The 16,729-nt window shown below is 47.6% G+C and overlaps 3 protein-coding genes across 3 annotated transcripts; all 3 read left to right on the top strand.

Moving 5' to 3' along the window:
* Positions 1-1,472: 1,472 nt before the first annotated feature.
* On the top strand, positions 1,473-4,704 carry LOC4349498 (probable xyloglucan endotransglucosylase/hydrolase protein 29). The gene is made up of 3 exons (XM_015757492.3): positions 1,473-1,933; positions 2,044-2,144; positions 3,883-4,704. The coding sequence occupies exons 1-3, from the start codon at positions 1,747-1,749 to the stop codon at positions 4,564-4,566; spliced, it is 972 nt and encodes a 323-aa protein (XP_015612978.1). The 5' UTR covers positions 1,473-1,746; the 3' UTR covers positions 4,567-4,704.
* Positions 4,705-5,749: 1,045 nt separating this feature from the next.
* Positions 5,750-7,800, top strand: LOC4349497 (uncharacterized). The gene is made up of 2 exons (XM_015758706.3): positions 5,750-6,259; positions 7,012-7,800. Exons 1-2 carry the CDS (start codon positions 5,774-5,776, stop codon positions 7,576-7,578), a joined length of 1,053 nt encoding a protein of 350 aa, XP_015614192.1. The 5' UTR covers positions 5,750-5,773; the 3' UTR covers positions 7,579-7,800.
* A 6,739-nt stretch (positions 7,801-14,539) lies between these two features.
* Positions 14,540-16,011, top strand: LOC4349496 (protein HAIKU1-like). Its single transcript, XM_015758711.3, has one exon. The coding sequence runs from the start codon at positions 14,735-14,737 to the stop codon at positions 15,617-15,619; it is 885 nt and encodes a 294-aa protein (XP_015614197.2). The 5' UTR covers positions 14,540-14,734; the 3' UTR covers positions 15,620-16,011.
* Positions 16,012-16,729: the final 718 nt, after the last annotated feature.

Here is a 16,729-nt window from a genome sequence, read left to right as displayed (position 1 = left end):
TTTCCCATGCAATTTGTTCGGAGCGAAATTAATTTATTTGGAAATATAATCACATTAGTTCAAAATATAACATAATTATTATAGTTCTTTTTTTTTATAATGGATTAAATCTGGTCTTTGCTTCAATACAAGCTACAACTACTTGTTACAACTGTAAGCATTTCTGGAGGTTTTTATGTGAATTGAAGAAGTACCACGTAGGTGAAAATGACTAGGAAAAGGTTGTAATTTAGTTGGGAAGAGAAAGTAGGTAATGAGAAATTAAACAAAGATATGAGGGGTAGGTGGAGAGATAGTTTCATTTCGAGACAACTTGAGTGTAGTAATAGCCTTATTTTGGATGGAAGAAGTGCATAGCCACCAACAACAAGGAAGGGACACAATTTATTCATTAGCCTACAATGGATTAATTCTATAAAATACATATTGTAATATCTTTACAACTATATTATTAATATACCTTGGTATAGAGTTATGATCTAGATTTATCACGCAAATTGTATAGATTTTTAGATTTGCAAAAGAAAAAAAATTCGACAGTTATTCTCCCCTAAACATTTGAATTTTCATCCATTGGACATACTTCAAGATACGTGATGACGAGAGAGGGGAGGTAAGATTCGCGTGGGCTAGACGGGAATTGAAGCTGGGACACATGGTTCTCCTCTCGTCGTGGTAACTATTTGTGTGCTAGTGGGAATTTGTGATATATAAGTGCAAGTTAGTATAAATTATATTCTAGTTACATGCTAGTTATTACAATGTAATTACAATAATTTATTGTGTAGTTATATTGGAAAGTTTTTCATCGAATTTTACATAGCTAGCTTTCTTTCGTAGCTTTCTTTCAGTAAGATAATACTATAAATAGATTTATTATTATTATTTCTGGATGATATATGGATACTATTTTCATCCCAAAATATAGAGATAATCCCTTATATACTACTGAAAATTGGTCTGATCCCTTATATGCCACTGAAAATTGGCTATTCCCTTATATACCATTGATCCAAATTTGCACATCCTCTCATTCCACTCCCGTCAGTTGACCGTGTATTGACCATTAATTCTCAAGGAAAAAAGACTTATTTACCCTTCTGAGTATAGGACATGCCTAACAACTCAGAGAGGGCAAATATGTCCTTTTTACTTGAGAGTTAACGGTCAATACACGGTCAACTGACGGGAGTGGAATGAGAGGATGTGCAAATTTGGATCAATGATATATAAGGGAATAGCCAATTTTCAATGGTATATAAGAGATCAGACCAATTTTCAGTGGCATATAAGGGATTCTCTCCAAAATATAAGACACTTTGGATTATCCATAATATTTTTGGAGGAAGCAGAAGCAGAGTAGGAGCGATGTAAACTGAGTAGGAGTAGATGTAAAGTGATCCCACGCGCAGGTATCTCGTTGCTTGTACCAAAGCTTGCCCATAAATTTCCAAGCCTTAAACTGTCTACGCAAAACACAAGAGAGAGAGAGAGAGAGAGGAATGAGCTGAATATATAAATATGTTGATGGAGACATGCGCGCGCACAGGAGACGAACGACTTGCGAAAAGTTCACCTTGCTTAGCTTTATGGAGTACCAGTAGTCAGTTTGCTTTCTTTTCTGCATATTATTATATATGCAACGACGCGACGGTCAGATCGATTTATAGCAGAGCAGTAGTTACGTTGATCGATCAGTTTGAGAGTTTGCTAGCGCTAGATAGAGCTATAGTATAGGGCTCGAAGATGACGACGAGCTCATGGAGCGGCCTGCTTGTGATATCCTGTATGTTATTGATGAGCTGGGCGGCGGCGGCGGTGGACATGTCGCCGGTGCGGTTCGACGCCGCCTACATGCCGCTCTTCGGAGGGGACAACCTCGTTCCCTCGCCTCACGCCCGCACCGTCCTCCTCAAACTCGACCGCTTCACCGGTAATTTGTTTATTTATGAATACTAATTAATTTGATTTATTGCTAGCTAGCATGTATAGAATCAATCGATCAGTCCATCGATCAATTAGAGATAAATATATATGCCGCAGGTTCTGGATTCGTGTCCAAGTCGGCGTACCACCATGGATTCTTCAGTGCTTCCATCAAGCTTCCTCATGACTACACCGCCGGCGTCGTCGTCGCCTTCTACGTATGTCTTATACCAACCTTCTTCAATTTTCTAAATTATGATATCGCTATCTCCAAGTTAATTCATACGTACCGTACGTATGTGGATCGATCGATCGATTAATTGATCAGTGCTAACTAAAAGTTAATGATCAATTAATTTGTTTGTGCCCAAACTAATTTGTGCTTCAATCTAGCTCATAACCAATTTAATTTGTGTGGAGTACGTACGTTGTAACGATTATGAATTTGGACGGTGGAGCTACGTACCCTCGCTGTTATCTTGTTGACAATTTAATTTCTTTTTGCAACTTCGATCGATCTTTTGCGAGCGAGCATGGTGTTATCTTGTTGACGACGTCCACCTGCAAAAGATCGACGTACGTAGCAGCCGTGCACTCATCTCATCTTAATTAATTGGTCCGTTAAGTTGGTACGTGTTAAGTTAGTTGGTTCATAAATTCTAAGCAATTGTGTGGGTTTGAAATTTGGATGGCGATGACAAAGGCAAAAGGCAATATGTATATCAATAGAGAAAGGTCGACAGATGGGTGGTGGATATTAATAAACCTATAGCTAGTTATCTTATACTCTGTCCGGACATAATTAATTGACATTTTCAAACAACTATAGTATATTTTTTTAGAATTACATAGCAACAACGCGGAGACTATAGTATATAATTTACAAAGAAAATAAGCCTGCAAAACATTTGTCTGAAACGCAAAGTTATAAAGCTGAGCCTACTAATTAACATATTTTTTAATGTGAATTTTGAGTTGATAATTATCACGTATTTTCTCTACCCCATAAAACACTACTCAAATGATGTCGGATTAGATTATTTTAAGATAGAGGGAGTGCATACTACACGCATATAGCTGAGGTACCTATTTGTTTGTTATTGTCGCGCTCGATTAGTAGGTGAGTGCGCATTGCACGCGCGCACATATGCATATATGCCGCCACACCCAGCATATCCATCCATTATACTCATTGGCCATATTATGCATATGGAGTATATACATCGGGCAATGCAATAGGGTATAGTAGCTAGCCCATGCCCGGCCTCCATCAATCAAAAATCGCCGCCCAATCTTCTTTTCTTCTCGATGGGTGGAGGAGATTGATTATTCACCCTCAATGGTAGGCGACATGTACCTGTCACACCTTTTCCTTTTTCCCCCTCTTCAATTTTATAGCCAAAAAGCAAACAAATATATACTAGAATACATGTATATACTAGTATACATACCACACAAATATATCTTGTACGCATAACAAATAAATATCACCAAATTTTTTTCAAAAAATATACTTCCAATAATATTATACATATGTATAAAGTATACATATGTGTTTGTATTTATTTGTATAACGGATTTATACTCTTAAAAATAGCTGATTTTTACTTTAAAAAAATTTCTAAATTTTCGATGATATTTATTATGTCAGTTGGTATTACATCCGTCCAAAATATAGCAATCTAGACTGGAATGAGATGTTTTAGGGCATTGTAGAACTACAAATATAAGGCATGTCTAGACGTTTTAGGATGGAGGGAGTATGTATAATGTGTATACTCAGATTTTGTGTCTTTAGTGAGGGATTTTTTTTTTCAAAAGTGACGGCTGTATGCTACACCTATTCTACGTGTGCGTGTTTGCTAGTACGTACTACTGTACGTATTTCCTTGGGTTGATTTTAGAGACCAGTAAAAACATCACAAATTAATTTATGTTTGAATACAATGCATGCAGCTGTCCAATGGCGACGTGTTCCCGGGGCAGCACGACGAGCTGGACTTCGAGCTGTTGGGCAACCGGCGAGGCCACGCATGGCACGTCCAGACCAACATGTACGGCAACGGCAGCACCGGGCGCGGCCGCGAGGAGCGCTACCTCCTCCCCTTCGACCCCACCGCCGCCCCGCACTCGTACGCCATCGCCTGGACCCCCGCCGCCGTCATCTTCTACATCGACGCCATCCCCATCCGCGAGCTCGTTCGCTGCTCCTCCGGCGACTACCCCGCCAAGCCCATGTCCGTCTACGCCACCATCTGGGACGGCTCCGCCTGGGCCACCGACGGCGGCAGGCACAAGGTCGACTACGCCTACGCGCCCTTCACCGCCGTCTTCTCCGACCTCGTCGTCACCGGTGGTACTGACGACGACCACTGCGCCGCCATGGGCCTGATGACGTCGGAGGTGGCCGTGATGACGCCGGCGAAGCGCGGCTCCATGCGGCGGTTCCGGTCGCGGCACCTGACGTACAGCGCGTGCTACGACACGGTGCGCTACAACGGCACCGGCGTCGTCTTCCCGGAGTGCGACGAGTCGGAGCAAGACAACTTCCACGCATGGGGCGAGTCCAAGCGTGTCATCAACAGCAGATCCAGTTCCAGCGCCACATACGCCACTGGTTCAGGCGTGCGCATCGACTAATTTATTTACTAGTACTGTGTAATCTCAATCATGCATTATTCCACCAGTTGATCCTGCTTCTAGATGATCGATGATGAGTTTGTACGTACGTGCACACTGACACATTTTCCAGTTCATATATATACTCGTATTTCCTTCGGTCGTTCGATTCGATTCGATTCAATTATTTGGTGATTTTGCTATCAACCGGGTGTACCCTATGATCTTTTATATCTCAATTTTTAAAAGGGTTGCATGCATGTTAATTCCTATACTATAAAAGATAATAATAATGATAGGTGACATCTTTGCCACCAGCTTACCACCACCAACTTTTTAACTTGTTTTACAAATTAGTTATTGATGACATTTTTTGATATTTTATTTGGATTCCAGTGAATAGACTGGGCATTTACCCATAGCAAAGGCATGTGCGTTTTACTAGTGTTTTGCGCTTTGGTTATTCTAGGATCGACGGCGCGTTTTGCGCACCCTAACATACAGTTAATTAATTATTCCAACTAGTGTAGTGGCTAGCATTTTTTTTAGAAAATGTAAAATAATAATTATATTTAGTGTTTTTGAAATATAGTAGATATTTTTTTAGATAATAAATATAGTAGATATAATTTCACACTTTATCGTGAACACAAAAAAATATTAAAAATGATAGTATAATTATGTTTAGAATGGATTAATTGTAATGTAAAGCTTAAAGAATAAAATAGATACTCCTACTTGTATGTCCCCACAATTTCAGTTATCCATGTTTAACACAACTATTTACTCAGCTCACGTGTTTCATTAACAAATGGATGATAAAATAGTTAAACGCTAAATGTAAGGGTGGCAAATAGTTATATGCGGCCTTGGTGTCAGCCCGTAGAGACTAGCAGGCCAGGGTTGAGGTTGAAGGCGTACATGTGCTAGATGGACTGGGCCGTAGTACGTATGTGGGCCTAGTTGCAACGGCTAGTAGGTGGCGTGTAGACGGAGACGGGAGGCGAGGCGAGCGGCGCCGCGGAACGGGACAACGGTCATATTACCGACCGTTGTACTCCACCACCCACGAACGAACGAACGGCTACGCACTTGCGTTTAAACTTTAAAGCAGCAGCAGCAGCAGCCGCCGCCTCCGTCCGTCCGTCCGTCTCTCTCTCTCTCTCTTCTTCTCTTGTCAGTCTCGCGCCTCCTCCTCCTCCTCATACGCAGCAGCAAGCAGCCAAGCATGGAGACGCCCCTCTCCAGCAGGAGGATCACCCGCTCCATGGCCAAGGCCTCCGCCGCCGCCCCCGACGCCACGTCCACGGCCCACCCGCCGCGCCCCGCCCTGCACGACATCACCAACGACTCCCCCATCGTCGGCCTCGCCTCCTCGGGCCTCCGCACGCCGGCCTCCACCGCCGCCAAGGCCCGCCCCACCAGGGCCTCCCGCCGCACCCCCGGATCCGGCGAGGCACTCCTCCGCGGCCAGGTCAAGACGCTCCTCCAGAAGGTCCACCACGACGCCTCCTCCTCCTCCTCCTGCGCCGCAGCCGCTCCTCCCTCCCCCAACATCCTCCGCATCCACGCGCCCATCGGTCTCGCCAGGTCGCCCGCCCACCTCCTCGCCCCCACGCCGGCCAACACGCCGCACCTCACCGCCGCCGCCCCTCACGCCTTCACCATGACGGTGCCATGCGTCCTCGAGGAGGAGTTGCTTTCCAAGCTGCAGGTAAACATTAACCTAATTTTGCCCCCCCCCCCCCCCCATTCCTCCTCCCTTGCTTGCTTCCCAATATGGTTTCCTTTGCTTCTGTTCCACCAATCAATCATGCGTGCAATCATTTTCTTCAAATAATCCAATCCAATCCAATCTATATGTGTGTGTGTTTTGTTATGCGCGAAATTGCTGTTCTAGCTGTAGGACATCCAACATTAGGCGAATTCTGTTCGATTAACCATGCGTCGCAGCAATCATTTTCTAGGATAACATTTCGTTTCTTCACTTGCTGCCCATTCCAAATATATTAGACCCAAGGATTCAGAAGATGGTACTGTATTTGCTTATTGCTGCGCTTACATTACCTGTAACACGACCTCTGCATTACGTAATGCAGATTTGACAAGGACATTTGTCAGGTGTTGTACATGAAATTCAATTTGTCTATATCTTCAGTCTGGTATTGATTCTACACTGGGTGCTATTCTGTTGGATTGTTCTAAGATAGTAATGTTTGGTTTCCTGGCTTGCTGCATTCAAAATAGATTGGACAAAAGGATCCAGAAGATGCTTATCGCTCTTCTTACATGACCTGTAACACCAACTCTGCACAAGGACATTTGTCATGTGTTTGCAGTACATACAGTAGTACATGCATAAACTTACTTGCCCAAATGTTTGTGTTTGTGTTTGTGAAGCTATCCATGTGTAGTTATTGTTGCAATTGGTCTTGAGCTGATTTGGTCCCTCTGTCTGTGGTGCAGGTCATTGCAGATGCCCTGCCGCCACCTCCAGCTCAGGCGGAGGAGAACCACCTTGGAGAGTGCAACCGTGCACTGGTGTTCGACGACTCCCCCGGGAAATCGGACCTGTCCAATGCTGCCTCGGTGCTCTCGTCGTCGTCCCTCTCGTTCCAGGACAGCAGCAGCACCGACAGATCACCGGACGACGACAGCTCATCGGCTTGGTCAATCCAGGTCAATGCCAGCTCCGAGAAGGGCGACGAGGACACGTTCACTGATCAAGACCCAGAGGAGGAGGAGGAGGAGTGGCTAACAGAAGATGATGATGATGATGAGTGCTTTGATGATCTGTGTGAGGGGATGAGCAAGATGTCTGTGTTTGACGATGAGGAGGAGGAGGACAAGAAGGCTGGGCTGCCTGCGTTTCAGGGGAAGCACACCAGGTTCATCTACGACAGCGACGGCGAGATGGAGAGGGAGGACGTGGCGCATGTGCCGGTGGAGAACTGCACCATGGTTCTGAGGGGCCTGCCGGTGCCGGAGGGGAAGCATCTCCGCTTCCACGAGGTGGAGGAGGATGAGGAATAGAATGACATTGCTACCAGTGATACACTTCGCATCCAAGCAACAAAAACAACATTGCTACTATAGTAGCTTCTTCTTTTTCTTTTCATCTGGACAGACACATTGATTCAGTCTACTGCAATATAATGCCTTCTGTGTTTCGCTTCATGTTTCAGTTCTTCTGAATGCCTTTTGAATGTTACAACTGAATAATGCAATGCAATGCAAATATGCAATGTTCCATTACCCTTCGTTCAGTTGCATGTTTATGTGAAAGCATCAATTACCCTTCGTTTTTCGAAAGAAGGAGAAGAAGTTCAGACAAGGTCTGAACTTCAATTCCTGTTAGCTGCCTGGCATATTACTATTTGCAGAGCAATTTCTTTCTTGGCCCAATTGGACCATTCCTGATACTGGAATGTGGAAACTATCCGAAGGAAGAAGAAATCATTAAATCAACGAAGCAATACAGGGAGATGGAGATTAAAAGATTTTCCCTCCATTTAATATTACAAATCGTTTTAACTTATCTTTAAGTCAAAATTCTTTAAGACTAAATTTATCAAAAACATAGTGACATTTTCAACACAAAATAAGCATACTATCTAAATGCCCCCTCCGTTTTAGGTTATAGATGTCAAACTGCTTTAAATTTGATTAAGTTTAGAGACAAATATAGTAATATTTACACTACCAAATTAGTTTTTATTAAATTAATAATTAAATATATTTTTATAATAGATTTATCTTGGATCGAAAATATTACTATTTTTTATACAAACTTGGTTAAACTTGAAACAATTTGATTTTTTGACCAAAGTCAAAACATTTTATAACCTGAAACGGATGGATGGATGTAGCGCCCGTTCCGTCGTGGCGCCTAGCGGGAAAATTATCTCCTAAAAACCCTAATTTCGAAATTTGTTTCTTCGCTTGTTGTCTAGTGTCCGTGCCATCTCAAGATCTCAATCCCCGATCTATCGTCGAGTTCAATTCCGAATCCAAATCCTTCCAAATCAAATTCCTCCGCAAAAGTCCATTTTGCCTCCCCCAAGGTCGATGGGTCGAATCCCGCTCGGCCCATCTCTCCCCCGGCCCCCTCTCTCCCGGGCGCCCTCGCTCTCTCTCTCTCTCTCGCCCCCTCACCTCCCCGGCGCGCTCCGATTCCCCCCCCCCCCCCCCCCCCCGCTCAGCTCCGCTCCGCCTCGCCCGCGCGCCGCGCGCGCAAGCGCGTGAGCCGCCCGCGCCGAGCCGAGTCTTCCCTCTCCGCTCCCTCGCTGCCGCTCCCCGCGCTCGTTCGCGCGCGCGCCCGCGTGGTTGCCGCCCGTGTCGCGTCGCGTCTGCGCTGCCCGGTCCCGCTGCCCTGCCGCCTGCAGCCGCGCAGCCGCATGGCCCCGCGAGCCAGCGCGCGTGCCCGAGCCGCGCCACTCCATCCGCCGCGCCTCCCGTTGCAAGCCGCGTGCGCGTGCCGTGGTGGCCGACCGCCCGTTCGCCGCCGCCGTCAGCCTCTGCACGCGCCTGTCGCCAGTGTCGCCGCTCTGCTCCAAACCGCCCCGCCGTCATCGCCGTCGTCATCGCCTGGCCCCGCCACTCCGCGCGCAAGCCGCCAAGGGACGGAGGCAGCATCCCTCCTCCCTCTGCCGCGTCGCCCCCGCTCACCTCCCCCTTTTTCCCGAATCGGCAAAGGGGCAAGCCCCCTTTCTCCCCCTCCTTTTCCCCTTTTTCCTCCTCGTCGGCGTCATCCTCCCTGTCGCCGCTTTGGCCGCGACCGCCGAGCGCCAGCTCGCGCCCTTGACCGCGCAAGTCGGTTCCCAAACCGACATTGCCGCCCATTTAAACCCCAGCCTCCCATTTCCCTTCCTCTTCCATTCGCCTCCGTGCCATTGTTGCCGCTCCCGTGCTCTGTCCCGCCTCCGCCGTCCATCGCCAAGCGCCGGGAGAGCCGGTGCGTTCGTGGACGCGGAAGGGGACTCCGGGCGCGCCCTCTTTTTCCTCTTCCTCGGCCCGAGGCCGGAGAGATCACTCCCGCGCCGTCGGCCTCTCGTCACCGCGCCCGTCCCGCACGGTAGTGCCTCCCTCCGTTCTTCCTCCTCGCTCCATCTCCCCCCCCTTAGCTTTCGGTAGTAGCTCGAGTAGTCTCCCCGAAGTTAGCCGGCGCCGCCCCGACCGTTGCCGTCGCTCGCCGTGTGCTCGCCGCCGTCGCCGCCCGAGCTCGGAAGCGCCGCTCGTCGCCGGCCTCGCTCGGCGTAGTTCCGCCCAATCCGACGCTAGCATCGGATTCCCGTAACCGCGTAGATGCTCTCGCCGCCGGGAATTAGCCCCTAGTGACCTCGTCGCCGTTTCCCCCTTCTCCCGCCGCCGGTTGCCTCCGCCGCAATCCGCCGCCGTCGAGCAACCCCCAGCAAATCCGAGCCGTTGGTTCGTCTCCCCTCGTCACGTGCAACCGCCCGGTGTGCTCGCTTTTGCCCGTATCGCCGTGGTTCGCTCCGTCGCTCGCCGCTGTCGACCGCCGTCCGTTCCGGCCGGCGTCGTCGTCTACCTCCCGCCGGCCCGCGTGGCAGCCACGTAGGCGCCACGTCGGCGCCAGCTCAGCCTAGACCGGGTCGAGCCGACCCCGGTCAGTCCCTCCCCGTGCGCGCGTTCCACCGCGAGCCGTGAGGCTGCGCGTGGGCCCGCCACACCTGCGTCCACCGCGAACCACGTGCGTGCACCACGTCCATCCTTCACCCTAGCGCCGCGCCGCGTGCTCCCTCCGCACGGTGAGCCGAGCCGCTGACCGCGCGTGGTGAGCCCGGTCCACCAGACTCTCTATCCTTCCTCCGCGCGCGCGCGTCTTGGGCCGCCTTGGGCCACCTTCTTGGGCCGGCCGGCCCGTTAAGCTCGGCCGAGCCGCCCTTTCTCTCGGGCCGCGCCCTAGCCGCCCGAGGGAAGTCTATATTCCCTCCCTCTCCCTTTTTCTTTTCTTTCTTTTCCAAAAAGGATTTAATTAAATCCTTTTCCTTTAGACCAAAAATCCAATAATCTTAGAAATTCAATATCTTCCCTACCGTAAATCCGTTTGACTCCGTTCAACTTCCAAAATTCCCCAAATCTCGAGATCTATCTAATGGCACGCTTAGAGGTCATTAATAGGGCTTTATTTTCGCCGTTTGTTGAGTTGTCCCATTTCGCGTGTAGTTCCGGAGCCCGAAGACCCGCAGTGCGAGGATTTCGAGGATCAAGCTCCAGATCTCGAGCAAGGCAAGCCACCTTTGAACATCTTGAGCCTATATTTGAAATTTAATTATATTGCTTGCAAAATATTATGCATTGATAGGATCGCACTTAATCTGTTGTTCCGTCTGCAAGGCAGATTGGCGGACCTGCCTAATTTGTTGCATTTGATCCTTCCTTTTTTAATTGTTATACCATGTCCCCTTGTAACCACCCAGTTGCGCCTCGATATTCGTGCACTCTGTGCGAGTATCGACGGTCACCTTCAAACTTAAAATCTGAGAAACAACTTGGGTAAAACTTGGGTTTTACAAAAGACTTGGAAAACCCGACACCTAGGTCGGTGCTTGCGAACTAAATGAATTTCTAAAACCGCGGACCGGGGAACGTACCGGGTGTACGGTTTTCCCGCTCCCGCACTTAAGGACCGATTCCTTGGAATTTCATCCGAACATAGGACAAGTACGACCACATGGGTGGAATGGGACACCCCTGGCTGAGTAACTAGCTTATCAGGGGAGCCATGATGCCGAGAGACATGTGGATTCGCCGGGGTGGTGTCGGAGAGGACCCCCTAGGCTTCCTGGCACAGTATGGTCTGGGACCTAACCTGTTGTTGGTCTGGGACCCCTCTCGTCGGCATATGGTAAGCCTGTGTCGGCTTTGGAAATGCCTTGTCATGAAAGCTTGGAGGTCTCCCGACGTGGCTGATCCCCACGGGCTGGGTGATCCGGATTAGTAATGTCGTGTGGGTAAAGTGTACCCCCTCTGCAGAGGTTAACAAACTGTTCGAACAGCCGTGCCCACGGTCATGGGCGGATGTGAGGTGATTCCTAGCGTAGTTTTGTTTGACAACTGCTTGTGAAATTACTGTTGTGAAAAAGGGTTCGATGTTTGAAAAATCAGCAGCTGACGGGATCAGCTAGGCCCGGGTGGCCGTTTGAAAAGCTGTTGGCCGGGTGCCAACCTTGTTTTAAGATCTAAAGATTGATACATTGCACATACTCCGACCGGACGGGACGCACTGTCTCAACCGTGTCGTTTGAGAAGCACTCACCTAGATGTTTTTAGAAAAGAGTTCAAATAAAATCAATTACGAAAACAACAGCCTTTCCTTGAAGCCTGCATTAAACACTTATTTCCCCTAGCTTGCTGAGTACTCCCGTACTCACCCTTGCTCTATATAAATATCCCCCCAGTTGCTGATAAAGATGAAGCGGATCCTGCTGATGAGGAGTTCTTCCAGGAGCAAGCCGGTTACGATGAGTTTTAGGGTTTCGGCCTAGTTCCCAAGTCGCGCCTGTGTTGTTTGGTCCAAGTCCCGGCTTCCGTTTCCCTTTTGTAATGCAGTTGTAAGCTCGGGATCTGTCCGCAGCCCAACATGACTGTACTCCTACTCTATAATAAAGAGACCTCTGTTGCTGTGATATTCTATCTTCCTGTGATACCAGCACTGTTTCCTGGGACTGGTATCGATTAACAGGTTAATTTAGAGCGTCACGGGCTAATTCCAGTCGGGACTAGCTCGGGGCGTGACAATGGAGTAATTAATTTGAAGTAATTTAATGAAATAACAGATTTAGTGAAATTAATTTGAAGTAAATGATTTGCTTTTTTTTATAAATTTAGTTAAACTTAAGGAAGATTGATAAGAAAAAAGTTTAAACGATTTATAATATAAAACGGGAGGAATATTATAGTATTTTTGTTTTTGAGGGGAAGTGTATTATAGTACTTGAGGAGCAAAAACGACATGCATCGTCGTTGACTGTCATTTTGTCTTGTTTGGCTTTAGTTTCCTTGCTTTCGCTTGGCGTTGCCCTGCCAACATCAGCTTAGTTTCCCTGCTAATTACGTCTTCACAAATTTCCTGTTCATAAATAAACCCTACTATGTCTTCACAAAAGCTTGTTATTCCTGCAGTTTTCCACAAGTTCGGTGTTATCGCAAGGAAAAAAATGTTGAGTTCAGAAGAAGACGTTTCTCAAAAAAAAAAAAAGTTCAGAAGAAGACATGGAATAATTTGCTGGATGTGCATGCAACAGCTGGCCCAAGTCAACTTAATCGGTTGATGTAAGAAAGAATGTTTCTTTTACACAAAAAGGAAATTATATAAGCAAAGCAGGTATCTCGAGAAATTATTAATTTGTCTAGCTTGTTCAACTCTATTTCATAAGTAAGTAGAACCGATCTCCATAGCTTGGCGTTTAGATTAGCTTATGAATTAGGTTGGGTTTTTTTAGGACGGAAGGAGTAGTTCCTTATGTCGGTAGAACATGTCGTTTGGGGCTTTCTGCAAAGGTCCAGAAAAAAGACTGAAGTTTTACCTCATTCTCAGTATAACGACTACGTTCAGTAAAGAAGCAGTATCATTTCCCTTAATTTGATACAATATCAAGATGTCTCAATAATCATTACTATCAAAATCATTATGCACCTTGTATGCATATACAGATACTCTTGTACTGTACTAGATTTATTTTTGACCTGAAGAAGCAGGACTTGATGATTGTTAGCATCGTTGTTGGTCAATGGCTATTAGTAGTAGCTATGACTGTGTTTAGTAGGTCTTGGATTCCATATTCAGAACGCGGAGGATAATATGTGGTCATCTGGACACGCTATTGCAATTGCAGGCATTGATATCTGAAGCGCGTTGAAGTGGAGTGCCCTCTAGCTCCCTCCCTGCTTGCTGATGCCGCAGTTCGTACGTGAGTTTTGGTTAACGTTTGAGTAAATTAAGATAAGCACCCGTGTTAAGTCTCACCGAATAAACTGAATAAGAAGAAGAAGGCACATCCGATCCTATCACCTATGGCGATGTTTGTTCAATACTTGAGTCCTTTTTTTTAGATAAATACAGTACTTCGGTCTGGTGTATTTTGTGGTGCAATTTAACTCCATAAATTACTTTCAGAAATGTGCAGACCTAGCAATGTAATTTCAAGGTCTAGTAATGTAAATGAGTGAAAGAAAACATGAAGAAAATGAAAGCTGCTAGGGTTTGCTGGCAAGAAAGAGAGGATTGAGAACCAAAACTCGTCAAAACAAACACAAGTGAAATGATTTGGTTCCACTAATTTCGTGTATTATTAATTGACAGTTTTGTGCGAAGGAAAAAAATACAAAGGGGTTTTCTACACAATTCTAGATGCAATTTTTTAATCCTACAAAATATGCCATGAGTACAAGGTATGCTCATAGATAGTTAGATGGATAAATGACTCTTTTTATTTACATTAGTAATTTAAATGTGTATTTTTAAAGTAAAGTGACTTGTCTAAATAAGCTGGATTACCCTTTATACATTTTACTTTAATCTCTTTGTCTCCTTTATCTTGCAGAGACTGTAAATTCATGAGGTGATGAGATTATTACTGCAAATTGGATATGGAGAAGTTGTTCTTTTTTTCTTGTGAAAGAGCGAGAAGTTGAGACTGAGAAGAGCAGCCAGCAATGGACACAGGAAATGGGAGCAAGAATCTTGCTATATGTACGACCGAGCCGTACGATTTGTTTCCGACCGAGTCATGCAACCAATCACTGAAATTATGCTTATACATACACCAGTCCAATGGATGGGTCGGACGTATAGCAATTTCGTGGGAGCAAATAGGGATCAGTAGTACTGTAGTAGTAGTAGATTCGCTTGCCGTCACTCTCGTCCCGTTTGCCGCTGCACTGCACTGTTGCCCTCGGCCGCTGGCTGCCTGGATTAGTGGTGGTGACCCAAAAGTCAAGAAAAGAAAAAACAAGTTGCACTTGCAGTTTTGCGGCTCACTTCCCCTTCTCCTTCCCCTTCCGTGTGCATCCCGGCTTCCTCTAGCTCCGCCCTCGACGCCAACCCCACCAATCCGCCGCCTCCATGCCCTCCCCTTCCTCCCCGGCCTGAGATTAGCTTCGCCGCCGCGCCCAATCGCCCCGCCCTGCTGCTCCCCGCCGCCGATTCCGTCCCCCGTCCACCGCCATGGATCGCAGCAGCAGCAGCAGCAGCAACAGCAACCCGCATCTCGGGGTCAACAAGCTCGGCCGCAACATCCGCAAGGCCACGCCACCGCCGCCGCAGCCGCAGCCGCCGTCACGCCCGCCGCAGCCGCAGCCGCAGGTCTACAACATCAGCAAGAACCAGTTCCGCGACATAGTCCAGCAGCTCACCGCGGGGACCCCCTCCCCGCCTCCGCCGCCGCAGCCACAGCACCAGCACCACCCGCACCGCCCGCTGCCGCCGCAGCACCAGCAGCCCAAGCCCCCATCCATGCGCCTTCAGAAGATCCGCCCGCCTCCCATCTCCACCCCCGTCGCGCGGCCCCCTCCCGTCCACAACCACCAGATCCCCAACCCTAACCACAACCCCGCCTTCCACCGCCCACCGCCGCCGCAGCCCATGCCCATGCCTATGCCTGGTCCCCCCGTCTGGGCTGACTCACCGGTCACCGCCTACATGCGCATCCTCGAGAACTCCCTCTTCAGCGCCACCCCGCCAGGCGCCGCCGCCGCCGCTGCCGCTGCCGCCGCTGCTGCTACGGGACAACAGGCCCCTCCGCACCACCCTCATCCCCCACCCCCGCCGCCGGTGCCGTCGCCAGGGATACTCCCCTCGCCGAGCGGCTTTCTCAACCTGCTCTCGCCCACGCCCAGGTCGCCCTACCCGCTGCTATCGCCGGGCTTCCAGCACCCGGGGCCACTCACGCCCAACTTCCCCGCGCTGTCGCCGCTGCCGGGCACTGGGATCCTGGGTCCAGGGCCCATGGCTCCGCCGTCGCCTGGCCTCTGGTTCCCGCAGTCGCCGTCAGGGCTGCTCTCGCCCTCCGGGTTCTTGCCAATTCTGAGCCCAAGGTGGAGAGAGATGTAGTGCACATCGCTCGCCGCAGCGCAGCACAAAGCTCCCGTGAAGGCCACAGCCGGGTAACATTTGACGCTAGGGTTGTAGCTACTGTGAGGTGAATTGGTCGCTGCCCCGGAGATGGGCGCAGGTGGGTTGCAGCTTCGGACACCACTATTTGTTGCTCTCACTTACTGCTTGTGTGATTAGTCAGTCATTATATCAGTCAGTCTATAAGGTGGTTGCTCATATATTTGTAATTGTATAACTGGGAAAGTTTTTAATTCATTCACTTCTCTTAGCTGCAAAAACCTGGACAGCAAAAACTGGGCATGTTGTAGTTTAGACTCTTGAGTGATTAGGCTTGAAACATGTAATTGTAAAACTTTAGTTCATTAAAGATTAGCCCTTTCTCACTGTTATTTTGCTTACGAGTGATGTTTGGTTTACCTACTCTTGAGCAGAATGTTTGCCCTACCTTTTTCTTTCCTAGGGGGAAGCTAACTTTTAGACATCAGCTTGACAGGAGATCAGCAACTCTGTCTTATTTGTACCAACACCTATCAGATGAGAGTTGAGGTTTAGTACATCATTGTTATCGCTATCACTTTTTGAGCGCTTGCCAGATATACTCATATATCTTTACAGTAATATGGAATTAATATTCCTTATCCCTAAGTGTGTGATGTATATCTTTACATTGTGATAGATACCGCAGCAATGTTACTTTCGAATTTGGGAAATGCCACAATGTGAATCATGCTAGTCTTTTCATGCATCCATGGAGCTTGATAAGCTTGGTTAGTTGGTTGCATATCCATGGTTGAAAAGTATTGGTTACTGGTTTCTGCCAGGGATATATATACCTTTTTGGTCCCAGTTATTAGCATCCAAAAATGTCCATATACCTTTTTGTACGAATGGGGATACACTGATATACTCTTTGGCTCTTGTATGCTACTGATTCATTTTCTTGTGTACCTACAATGTGTGATGGACCCAAAAGTTATGCAACACACTACCAATAATATATCCTCTGATTGAAACTTTCAATGTGCAAAAAAAAAAATTCTAGATAAATTTGATATTTCTTGAAATGGTGTGGTTGATGTGTATTATTCTGTGCATCACAGAAATGCT

The sequence above is a fragment of the Oryza sativa genome, chromosome 10 (genome assembly GCF_034140825.1).
Source record: "Oryza sativa Japonica Group chromosome 10, ASM3414082v1".
Classification (NCBI taxonomy): domain Eukaryota; kingdom Viridiplantae; phylum Streptophyta; class Magnoliopsida; order Poales; family Poaceae; genus Oryza; species Oryza sativa.
This window is presented reverse-complemented; position numbering and strand designations above follow the sequence as displayed.